The 13,196-nt window shown below is 39.2% G+C and overlaps 1 protein-coding gene across 1 annotated transcript; it reads right to left on the reverse strand.

Moving 5' to 3' along the window:
• Positions 1 to 201: 201 nt before the first annotated feature.
• On the reverse strand, positions 202 to 7,885 carry LOC145799651 (uncharacterized). Its single transcript, XM_082889256.1, has 8 exons — positions 7,872 to 7,885; positions 6,493 to 7,752; positions 6,303 to 6,399; positions 2,742 to 6,146; positions 2,545 to 2,664; positions 2,407 to 2,478; positions 2,044 to 2,299; positions 202 to 227 (listed from the first exon to the last, which is right to left on the reverse strand). The coding sequence occupies exons 1-8, from the start codon at positions 7,883 to 7,885 to the stop codon at positions 202 to 204; spliced, it is 5,250 nt and encodes a 1,749-aa protein (XP_082745382.1).
• Between the last annotated feature and the right edge of the window lie 5,311 nt (positions 7,886 to 13,196).

The following is a 13,196-nucleotide window of genomic DNA, read 5'->3' on the forward strand; positions in this document are numbered from 1 at the left end:
ACACTTAACTCAATGTGCACAAGATATGGGGCCTGAACTGAAGCATTAAATATAAGAAAATAACATAAGGTAAAAGAATTACATCCATTGTGCGACCACTATCATGCCAGGATCACAAACAGTGCACCAGATGATAATTATTTACATACACATATATAAACCTCACCTCTTAATTGGGCGGATATCAAAAACATTGGAAACTTAAGGCTGACATCCAGGCTTAGTACCTACAGAATCAGACAAAATACAGAGTGAGACAATCTCAGTGAATAATAGTACTTAAACAAATTGATGCCCAATTAAAAATAAGATACATATCAATGCGTGTGTAAATGCTGAGGTCATGTAGTCAATCTGATTCTGTACTAATTTTCAGAATGGTCTTGTCGGTTCACAATTTCACAGATTGACCCTCGGCCCGTTGGGTTCACATATTCACAAATTGGCCCTCGGCCTCGTAGATTCATAATTTCACAAAATGGCCCTTGGCCTCATAAAATCATAACTTCACAATTTAGCCCTTAAACAGAACGGCATTAAGCCCTTATCAGAATGGCATTAAGCCCTTATCAGAATGGCATATAGCCCTTATCATGTACGTATGAACTCAAGAGGTGGCTCGCACGGATTCTAGAGGTGACTCGCCTTGCAGCACTTCGTTCCGTACAGCACTTTGTTTCATACTAACAGATCATACAGAATGGCCATAGGCCCAGATGCCATAGCTTCATAACTTTCACAGAACGACCATAGGCCTCAGTTCACATATGTATGGACTCAAGAGGTGGCTCGTACGGATTCTAGAGGTGACTCGCATGGCAGCACTTAGTGCCGTACAGTACTTTGTTCCATACCAGAGAAATCAATAGGTCTTAAAGACCGGTCAATCCATATCATGTCATAACATAGCGTAAATGGAACGGATAAACAGAAACATATGCATACATATTTTTAATGATGCTTGAATCATAAACAAAAATCAGAATTCATGTTTGATTATACATGGTACATCCAATAGCGCTAACAAATCAGTCCGGTACCGGGAACTTCTAACATACTTGAACCAATGTATTATTACCCCCGGGCAAGGGCCATAGGACCACGGTATTCTTATCCCCGGGTAAGGGCCTTGTACTAAGGAAGCCATGAATACTTTTCCATATATGGACAATCATTCATTTATTCACAACGTAACATATCAGAAAATAGAGTATTTCTGGTCATATCATGTCATTACGGTACACTTAACAAAGACAGAACAGTTTACATCATAATGTGAGTTATATGACAATGTCATTGATATTTAGTTCTGTCTTCAGGTTGAGTCATTCGTAAGTCAATCCGATGTTTATCATAATTCTTAACAGTTATTAACGCATAAAACAACCCGTGATTTTATCCAATTATTCACTCTGATGATCCACTCTGGGTAGATATTTATGCCATAAAACATATGTTGAGCCAAATAAACTGTAGTAGCCTTTGATAGGCCATTCAGAATATCATGTTCCCAGTAAGCGGGGTTTACATTTACCATTTCTCCCTGTTAACCACTTCTACAGTATTAACGCCCGAATACAGAACACAGTACAACAATTCTCTTAAAACACTTCCCTCCTGTTTTTTTTTTTTTTGGGTGAATAAGAATAAATAAAACAAAACAAAAATTACACGATTACAAGGGGCATACCCCAGGCCCTACCACTACTACAACAAAACACCAAAAGGAGCAGCAGCCAAGCTACAAAGCTACAGGCTACAACCTAGCTACAACACAAGAACCCAACCGAACAGACTTACAAACAAGACAGACCGCATAAGACCTGTTCAGGCGCCATGTCCATGATAAACAGGGGGCCTGCACAAGGCCACCATGAAATGCAAGCGAAAACATGTCCAAAACAACATAAAAGACATAAAAAAATAATAACAAACAGCCCAAAATGGGCCCCACACACTAGCTAAATGGACTACAAACATCCAGGAGGTGAACAAAATACAACCAAGAATAAAAACACCAAGAGGACACAAAATAACTAATACAGCCATAGGTAGACCTATCCTTTGACTTATTGAGGATTTTAGACAAGGCGCCTTTAGCTGCCTTTGCCGAAACGGGTTTCCAATCGTCACGAAGCCACCAAGAAGGGCGCAAAATGCTGCCACCTCTCCACCACCAGTAAAACATCTTGGGAACAACACTGCATCTTCCAGATTTGCACAGCTTGATGTCACATAAACTCCCCCTGTACATGGAACTGTAAACATGAACAAAAACAGCCACATATAGAAGTTGAAACTGTTTTTGTGATCAAATAGGAGCAGAAAAAGAACATAAATTATATAAATTCTCACTACACTCGGCCCACAATAAGATATGTCTCTCCTCTCCATATAGTGTCTCACTTCACTCAACCCACAACTCACAGATATAGACTCCGTCTGGAATAGTAGCTGAGTTGAAAGAGCATTCCTGTCCTGCAAAATAGAAAATATACAGCATATATACAAACTCATTAGAATGCCAGCTTTGGTACTACTCACATCTCTCAACCCACATTTAGAGTGTATAATGTACTGGCTCATTTCACTCAACCCACATTGAGTCTTGACCTGTCCATTCCTTAGATTAAACAGCATAAAGAAACTGATTGTCAAGTGTACCTGCAAGATAATAACCATTTAAGAAACACTCAGTATATGCTACTTTCACTCAACCCTCAAAATATAGGTGAACTCACATCCCTCGTGCCTCTTCCAGCAATAGGCAAACTCCTAATTGTTGTTGGCAGATTCCATTGTGACAAATACCAGCTATCACCTGTAGACAACATCACATTACTCAAAGAAATAATCCTACCCCTCACCATTTGGATAATTTGTTTGGTGACAATCTCAGCAGGAATACTAGTTTGACTAAAAACTCTATTATTCCTCTCCCTCCAGATGTGATACACCGTACACATAAAAGACAGCTTAGTAATAGCAGACTTCAGAGATCTACCTTTAGTAGAAATCACAGCCAGCTCAACATTGTCAGCCCAGTTGAGGTTAGGCCAACTCACATTACATTTACCCTGGATAGCAGCCCAAATCTGTGATGAATAGGCACACCTAAAGAAGAGATGTGAATGACTCTCCGTAGGATCGTTACAGAGGGGACAGCTAGGGTGAGTAATAAGCCCAAAGACCTGCAATCTATCCCTGGTGTTCAATCTCTCATGAATAGCCAACCAAACAATAAAGCTAACCCTAGGAATATAGGGATGCCCCCAAAGCAATTTACTCCAAGAGACTTTAGGACCCTTATCCCTCCAGCAGTCCCAAGTAGACTGAATAGTGAAAAGACCATCACCAGTAATACTCCACCAAGGACAGTCCTGAGTGTTCACAGAGGGTTTAAAAGTGGAGGGAGTAGATGCAATCCACTCTCGGATCTCCCAAGAATTAGGGAAAGGCCACTTCCAAGCACCACTAGAGATGATGGAGCTAACTTTAGAGTTGCAGTCAAGACCTGAATCATAGGCAATTCTGGGTCCAAACCTGCTCCACAAGGGTCCAAGGGGGTGCCAGTTATCAAACCATAGAAAAGCTTGCTCCCCATTACCAATTTTAAGTTTAATAAGGGGGAGAAGGAGATGTCTAAGCTTCAGGATTTTCCTCCAGACCCATGAGGGGTCACTAGGGACTTTAACATACCAGAAACTCCTACCTTTGAGTAAGTAGGACTTGACCCATTGGCACCACATAGAGCCCTCTCCACCAGAGAAGAGGAACCAAACATGTTTAGCTACAGCAGCCTTATTCCAAATACCCATGTCTTTGAAACCCAAGCCCCCCTCATTCTTGGGTTTACAAATGGAGCTCCAAGCAATCTTAGCACTATGCTTCTTCAAATCAGACCCAGACCAAAGAAAGGCTCTAAGCAGGCTCTCAATATCTCTAATAACCTTTCTAGGCAGGATGAACATAGAAGACCAATACACTTGCATCGAAAAGAGGATGGTTTGAATGAGTTGAGCTCTACCCGCATAGGATAGAAGTTTATTAGTCCAACTCCTAATACGCTTCGTAATCCTATCAATCAGAATTTGGCAATCAAAAGCCTTGAGCTTAGTTGTAATCAAAGGAACTCCCAAGTATTTAACCGGGAGAGTCCCCTCATTAAACTTAGCAATATGAAGAATCTCCTCTCTGAGGTGCCTGTTACACCCAGAGAAGAAGATATTACTCTTGTTAGGACTCGGAGTAAGGCCTGATAGCCTTTTGAATTCATCCAATCCTTGCATAATAAGGTTCACAGTCCCAGGATCACCTTTACTGAAAATCATCAGATCATCAGCAAAACAAAGGTTCACAATTTTGGTCTTATCGCACCTCCAATGGAACTTAAACATAGGACTCTTGGCTTTTTCAGCAAGGATTCTAGCAAGAATTTCCATAGCTAGCACAAACAGGTAAGGAGACATAGGGTCTCCCTGTCTAAGTCCTCTGGCACCTTTGAAGTACCCATGAAGACTCCCATTAATGCAAATAGAGAAAGAGGGACTGGTCATACACGCCTTGATCCAATTAATCATATTTAGAGGGAAATCCATTGCTTTGAGGATATCAAGAATAAACTCCCATCTAACATTGTCATAGGCTTTCATGATGTCCATTTTCATAGCACACCTAGGGACCTTGGAGTCTCTATGGTAACCTCTCATGATCTCTTGGGACAGAAATATATTATCCGATATCCTTCTACCAGGAACAAAAGCAGATTGAACAGGATCAATCAAACTCGGCAACACAAGCTTAACTCTATTCGCTATGATTTTGGCAATACATTTATAAATAGTGTTACAACAAGAAATAGGTCTGTAATCACCCACCTTCATGGGATTGGGAATCTTGGGGATAAGGGCAATGATAGTGCTATTGACTTCTGTGAGAAGCTTGCCAGACTCAAAGAAGGACCTGATAGCAGTAGTCACCTCCTTACCCACAATATCCCAAGAGCTCTTAAAGAAGCCCGCTGAGTAGCCATCAGGGCCAGGGGCCTTGTTGGCCTTGAGGGACCAAAAGACCTCCTTAATTTCATCATCAGTAACAGGCCTACTCAGCATAACAGATTGGTCATCAGAGACCTTGGAATGTACCAGAGATCTGATTCTCTCAAAGCCATGATACTCATCCTCAAAAGGGGAACCAAAAAGATTAGTGAAGTACTGGATGAAAGCACTGTGAATGTCACCACTTTCAGTGGATCTAAGGCCATTACCCATATCCACACTCAGAATCTTCCCCCTATTAATATTACTTTTGACAGTTCTAAAAAAGAAGCTGCTATTCCTATCCCCAAGCCCGAGCCATTGGATTCTAGATTTCTGAAGGGCAAGACTCTCTTCCACCTGTGTAAGATCTAAATACTTCTTATGCTCCTCCCTCTCCTGACCTTGAAGCACACAATTCAATGGGTCCTTATCTAATTTAAATTGGAGAAGGTCCAAATTGGTCTTTGATGCTTGAACACGGAGCGATATATCGCTAAAGTCCTTTTTGTTTAGGAGTTTGAGTTTGACCTTGAGTTGCCTCAGTTTTTGATACACTCGAAACATAGGGACACCTCTAATATATTGATTCCAAGAGGAGGACACAGTAGAGATAAACTCCGGATGTTTAGACCAACAATCAAAGAACTTAAAGGGCTTTTTGAAAGAGGTCTTAGCAATAGATGTGTTGACCACAGCAGGGGAGTGATCAGAGACCCCTGAAGGGAGAAAAAATGCAGTAGACTCAGGAAATTTGTCTAACCAAGCCTCATTGATTAACACCCTATCAATTTTCGTGGCTATATACTCACCACCACACCTTTTGTTAGACCAAGTGAACTGGCATCCCCCATAAGAAAGATCAGCCAATTCAGACTCATTTATACAGGTATTAAACGCCTCATGCTCAGAAGACCAGTTTGAAGACCCCCCCACTTTTTCCTGACGGATTCTAGTAGCATTGAAATCACCCAAAAAAATACTGGGGGATTTGGATTTAGCCCGGGAGATCTGAGCCAAACTCTCAAAAAGAGGAAGTCTTAAATTGTGTTTATTTTCAGCATAAACAAAAGTTGCAAAAAAAACATCATTTGTAGCCAACTCCGTTATCTTGCAAAAAATATGTTGGTTAGACATAGAGATCAATTGGACATTACAAATAACATTATTCCAACACACCCACACCCTACCAGTTACAGTTGGTTGGGAGTTAGACAAAAAAGACCAATCACCAAAACACTTAGAACAAATTTTATTTTCATTTACTTGTTTGATCTTAGTCTCCAAAACACCCATGACATTGATATTTTCATTGAGAACCAAATTTTTAATTTCCTTATGTTTAGAAGGGTCATTCAACCCTCTAACATTCCAAAAAGCAATTTTAACAGTCATTGGGATACAAAAAACGAGACTCGACAAAAAACCAACCACAACCAACTACAACCTGGGTTACCTTTTCTTCCTCCTCTGGCTGCTGGTACCTTTGCCAGAGGACTTACCACTCATCTGATTAGCTGCTTGGTGAGTAGAAGCTTTTTTGATTTCCCTTGCCAACTTGACTTCAGCGATCACTGACTCCATGTGCTCAGCTGTCTGAGGAATAACCAGCTTCGTGATTTCCAGAACTTTTTCTGTAAACTTGTCCATTTCTTTAGCCGGGTCCATCTCTGCACTCTCCTCCGAACTCTCTGAGAGATCCACCACTGCTTGGAAAGGTTTGGGAGCCTCCTCTACCATTGGGTTAGGGGCCAACTCCTCCATCATGTTGATAGGATCTGTTTCCTCCTCCAAGACGGGACTAAGAGCTGGTTCTGGTTCTCCCACCTTTCTCTTACCTTTGGCTGTAACAGTTGTCCACTCATCTACCAACTCCGTAGTTTGCTCCTCAGTGTTTTTTTGTAAAGAGATCAAGTGGGCAACCTGGGTTGAAACACACTTAGCAGTCTCATGCCCAAAGATCTGACAGTGTTGGCATATAGCAGGAAGGCCTTGGTATTCTACACGGATTAATACAGCTTCATTATCACACCAGATCTGGAAATAAGTAGGCAATTTGGAAGTTGCCTCGATTTCAATACAAACTCTAGCGAAGGCCAGTCTGCTACCCCTAGCCGTGAGCTGATCCAAAAATAGTGGATTTCCAATCGCACTTGCTATTCTACTAAACCCATCGAGGTCCCAGTACTCCATTGGAATGTTGAAGAATTTTACCCAGATTGGGATTTTGGTAAACTTCTCTTTTGCCAACTTCATCATTCTCTTCCACTGCTTGAGGATAAGAAGGTAGCCTCCGATATACCAAGGCCCCCCTTCAAGTACTTCTCTGCAGCTTTCTGGGGAATCAAAAATAAAAAACATAAACCCATCCCCATTTGTTTGAACTTCCTTTAATCCTTTAGACTTCCAAAGCCCAAAGGCACTATTACGCAGATGATTATACCCCACTCCCTTATCAACAAAGTAACCGATAAGGGAGGAGTCCCATTTGTCAAGTGGCTCAGATCTGGGAGGCATATGCACGACTATCGCATCATCAACAGAAGAAGGAGGAATATACCTGAGTTTAACACTCGACCTTGACGATGCAGCTACATTAGCCCATGTCCGTTGTTGTGCAGGTCTCCCTTCCTCCATAGCTCTGCTGCTCCCAGCTACACCTCGCCCTCCTCTCACTCCTCGATAACTACCTCCTCCCCTCCCACGCCCTCCCCTCCTGTTTTTGTATGACACAAGTCACTTTTTATCATACTGAACCCAGTTAGATTTATCTTTAAATTAATCCAACATTCATAATTCGTATGAAATTCTCATGCGGAGACATAGATAATTTACCGATTGTGGCACATTATCGACAACCATTAATCGTAACTGGAATGCAGATTAGTTTCAGAGTCATACTGATGTACACAAGTCTTTCAACGTTCCCATACATTCACACCGATCTCCAATCAGCATAAATGTTAATATAATTACTCGTAAGGAACAAAGTGTTAAGAATAAGAATCATTACCAGTAAGTAAATGTACGATCTCCGTACTACTACTCACAATGCTGTGGTGGAGTGTTTAGTCCTTCCCGGAGTGTGCCCTGCACACATACATAACTCACCAATTAGTTCCTTTTTCTTTGTTGAATCATTTCTTGACTCATTTCGCTTCAAATGAATTTTACAAATATCAGAAAGCATCAAATACAGATTCCAAAAATATCGAAAGGTCGAGAACGTAAAACGAAGCACATCATTTTTTCCAGCTTGGGCCGCACGTGCGGCTAAAATGAGCAAACTGTTCACAGTACCAGTGAAGGAAGTTTGCATAAAGTATTGGAATTGACGGAGATCTATAAACCGAGTGTGCATGTTAATCCAATTTTTGCTTCTGTGGGAACTGATACTTCGAAACTTTACAGTGCATCAGAAGCCACTGATGTTGTCTTTAAGTACATTGAACAAGAAAATCTAGTCAAACCAACAAATAAGTCAATTGTGATTTTGGATGCAGCACTATGTGATGCTTTGTACAAAGGAACCATCAAGAAAGGCTCAACTTACCCAACTGAAATTCATAAGAAGGATTTAGGGCATACATTTGTAAACCGAATGCAACCTCATCACAGAGTTACTAGGGGAAGTGAGTCAGTTGTCCGCAAAGGTGCTCTGAAAACAATTCAAATAATGACAGAGCGGAGACAAGGTAACAAGAAAGTAACAAAACTCTCGGGGATGAAGTCATTTTTGATGGATGCTGAAGCATTGGCGTCAGAGCTGCAGAAGAAATTCGCTTGTAGTACATCCGTGGCAAAACTACCTGGTATGCCATCTTATCAACCCTTTCTTTTGAAATGCGTAAATTTTGATGGATGTGTGTGTACACTCGTTTTAGTCTTCTTCGTTGCAGTTCATAATATAGCATTTACATTCTTTGGACACGTGATGATGGACATGCTAGAGGAAGTATCTCAATCTTTTTTAGTTGGACAAGTTGGGGGACACACGGTGCCCCATTCTTTTTTTTATAAAAAAAGAAAAAGAAAAAATTGCCACGAGCATTACCCAAAGTCGATGAATTTGATTAGAAAAAAAATTTGATGTAGAATAAATATATAAAATTATACGTTTTTCATGTGTAGCGTGTCATGTTCTGCATTTTTGGAAAACTTTCATGTTCATGTGTCCGTATCCATGTCCGTGTCTTGTCACGTCTGTGTCTATGCTTCTTAGCATGAAACACACTACAAGTTTGCACAAAAATAACTTAGGTTAGGGTCTAGTGATAAAATAAAAATGTAGATTTTTACCTATAAAAATTTGTATTATGTTGTATATTCTTATTAACCTTGAATGAAATATTCGTACATATATAAAATCATATGTTTTTTGTGTGTCTCCCGCATGTCATGCTTTTTATTTTTTGAAAATTATCATGTCAGCGTGTTAGTGTGGTGCATGTCGTGTCATGTGTCTGTACTGTATATGGTATATATCTTTGTACCAACTTGAGAATGAGTGTTGTGATTTATGCTTTATTTAGTTGTTTAGTAGCCTCGGGGGTATGTTTTAACTTAGAACCATATTAATTTAAATTTATGGGTCAAAGGGAAATAAACCAAAATTTTGAGTTTCTCTCATTAGCCATTCATTTTGTCTCAATCTTCTCTCTGTCTTCCTTTTTGTTGTTTTCTCTTTGCTGTAAATTAACTATTTGGTAGCATGTTTTCTCTGCAGCCTACCACAAATTTTTTGTGGATTTCATTGACTATTTTGTGATGGTCACTAAATGTTTCTGATACATTTAGTTGCATAGAAACACTAATTTTTTTTTTTTTTTCAATCGGCAAAACACTAAAGTCTTTTGTTGACTTGGACGGGGTCCTTTCAAACTTCCTTTTTGGTTGGGTCCTAGGCCATAATGAACTCAGTGGTTCTCATTTTATTTTTTGGTGGTTGTATTGGTACGTAGGCAGTATAATTTTTGTGTTACTTTTAAAGGTGTCTGTTGCATCTTTTCCTTCTTTTTTTTTTTTTTTTTTTGTTGTTGTTCAGGTAAGAAAGGACATGAAGTTCTGATTCAAGGGGGTGTGATTGATGATCTTGGAAGACATTTGGTTGAGCAGTATGGTGTCCCAAAGAGATACATTGAAGTTCTTGATAAAACAAGGAAATGATTCTTGAGGTCAGCTTTCTTCATTGATCCTTTTCTTTTTTTGTTGGTCTTGGGATTCAGTTGGGACTATGGTTCGATTGAGTTGATAGTACAAATTGCTGTCTGTAGCAACCTACTTTTGCAATTGATCTTAACTACTAGCCTTCTTAAACTATATCTTGCACAAGGATGGATATTTATGGTGAAGTCACTAGATATTCCTTGTTACTCTTATCAGATTGAGAAAATATTGTCTCTATCATTGATTCTCTTATTGGATTTTCTGAAAGACTATCAAATCTGGTTGTTTAAAACAATTGAACTAGTCCTGGTGAGTTTTGACTGTTTTATATATGGGGTAAGACGAAATGTTACATCTAATCCATAATTATTTCACTTCTTCTCTCACAACTATAAAATCAACTACAAAAAAAAGCCAACGAACTTCCCAAACACATCTATTTTAGCCAAGCTAAAGTAGTCAAAAAGCTAAATAGCCAACTAAAATAGCCAACTTCCCAAACAAGGCCATAGTGTTTTGGCCATCAAAATCAAAATAGCAAACAGGAAGATTTGTAAATTTGTGATGCATGTAATGAAAACGTACAAAGGCACATTTCCATTAGCTTTGTTATTGCTATTTCATGATGTTTTATGATCTTAGGAAACTATTACTAAGTAACTCTCTATTTGTATCCTCTAGTTGATTCTGTTCTCAGTGGAAATATGATGTAGCCTGTAGGGCAGAGCCTCATGTGATGGATAAGCTGGCTAGGATCCAAGAATGGTTTGCTAATTCTTAATAGGGTTTATCATTGAGAATGTAAGTTTAGGTTTAAGGATATTTTTGGCTTTGAATTGGTTGAAGTCTAAACACCATTTTTGCCTAATAGTAAAGAGTATGACCTGTTAGAATTTTTTAACAGCAAGGGAAAAGTGAAGAGAGTAAGCAATCCTTAAAATCTCAGTGATGCTTTCGGAGAGTTTCACGTGGGGAAGTTTTAAGAGTTTAATCATTAAAAAGGGTAAAATCTGCAAGTTATATTATTCAACTTGTTTTAGTTGTCTCTGCAAAAGGATTGCCTACAAAGATGCTCAGTTAACCAAAAATATAGACATTTTCAACTCGGGGAATTGGCATTCTACAAAGGATTTTTAATTCAATGAAGATTTAGACTAATTTAGAACAAGAAAACGACTTGACAAACCTTATGATCAAACATCTTGCTAATATAGAGACCAAAGATTTGAAAAATGACTTAATTTGTTCTCTCTCAACTATCTTCAAGTGATACTACTCTTAACATTACACAGATAATATATTCATTTCTAATTCTATCCTTCTTATCTGTACCGCACATCTATCTAGACATTCTCATCTTAGCTACTCATTTTATGAAAATGCTATTTTTAATTGCCCAACATTCTGTCCTGTAAAGCATCTTTAGCTTCATACTTATTCTATAAAAAATTTATTTCAATGTTGTTGGTATTCATCAATCCAATAATAAGCCAGATGCACACCTCTACTCGAGCCAACTTATTTTGATTCTATGGATGACATTAGCTCTAACCTCACCATCCTCTTATTTTGATTCTAACCTCACCATCCTCATTAATAACCATGCCTAGGTAACAAAATGTTCACTAGTTGTTATTTCTTGATTTTCAATTTTAACTTCGGCAATGCACGAAAAATAATTGGAATTTGCCATGCAGGAACAAGCTCGAAAAGAGAAAGAAGAGCTAGAGAGGATGCTTGAAGAGAACAGGGGGAAGGTGCAAGAAGCTCAGATGAGAGAAGCATTAGAGCAGCAACGGAGGGAGGAGGAACGATACAGAGAACTGGAAGAGCTTCAAAGACAAAAAAAAGAGGCCATGCGGAGGAAGAAGCAGCAAGAGGAAGAAGAATGCACAAACCAGACTAAAGTGTTGGGTAAGAACAAATCCCGGCCAAAAGTCTCATTCGCGCTTAGTTTGAAATGATTTTGGTAACCTGGGATTCAATTTCGTGTTGTTTATTTACATTTGTCAAGTTGCTCGGTGTAATTTGAAGAAAATTACAGTTTTTGGTGGCATAGGTTTTTGTTTTTTTGGTGTGGTCCAATCAAATGTTGCACATATCTTTCTGGTGTAATTTATCAGTGAAAGCATGAAGTTTAAGTGCTTGTTTTCGGTATCAGTTGAATACCTAATACCCCGGTGCTTCTTGTGTTTAATGATATAACCTCTGATATAAAATAAAAAATAGAATAAAGCTTGTTAGCTTGAAAACTTGGAGGCTCGACTGGTCTGAAATTCAAAACGACGTCGTTTTGAATTCCCCCGCCCCCCGCCTTTTCCTCTCTTTTCTCTCTGAAACAGGGAGGAGAGGGAAGAGAGGAGAGAAGGGAGAAGAAAGAGAGAAGAGGGAGGAAGAGAGACGATGAGTTGGAGGGAGGCAATGAGCGACGGAGAGCAACGGTGATGGTGACGATGGGCTGGGTATACACACAGAGCAACGGATGATGATGGCGACGATAGGCTTCTTTCTTTGTTCTTCTCTATTCTTTTTATTTCTTTTCTTCTTCTTTCTTTCTCTTTTTCCTCCTCCTCCTCCTCCTCCTCCTCCCTTTGTTGCTCTGGGTTTGTTTTTTTTTTATTTTGATTTGTGTAGATTTGGTTTGTTTTATTGATTTTTTTGATTTTGATTTTGATTTTTTCAAAGAGCAAAACAAAGCACAGCAAAGGGGGAAGGAAGAAGATGGAAGAAGAGAAGGAAAAAAAAAAACCAAAACGATGTCTTTTTGGCACCTCGAGCCATTTGAGCCACGGTAAATTTAAACTATCTAGCGGGATTGTAAAAAGTAAATGGCATATCAAAATTATTAAATTTTTTAAAGAAATCACACCCTAAATTCATCAATGGAATGTGTGCCCAATGGCCAAGTGATATATTTGTAGGTGTATCTCTTTGAATAGACAAATACAATGACTTTATTTCATTTGTTTGGGGCATACAATTAAAAGTCCTCTC

The sequence above is a fragment of the Camellia sinensis genome, chromosome 9 (genome assembly GCF_055761805.1).
Source record: "Camellia sinensis isolate YWXY chromosome 9, ASM5576180v1, whole genome shotgun sequence".
NCBI lineage: Eukaryota > Viridiplantae > Streptophyta > Magnoliopsida > Ericales > Theaceae > Camellia > Camellia sinensis.

Excerpts from the sequence above, each read along its gene's own strand:
- LOC145799651 (XM_082889256.1), bottom strand. Across the intron at positions 6,147-6,302 it reads TGGAGACTAAGATCAAACAA|ATAACGGAGTTGGCTACAAA; the intron begins GTAAATGAAAAT and ends ATTTTTTGCAAG. Across the intron at positions 2,479-2,544 it reads CTAAATGTGGGTTGAGAGAT|GACAGGAATGCTCTTTCAAC; the intron begins GTGAGTAGTACC and ends TCTATTTTGCAG.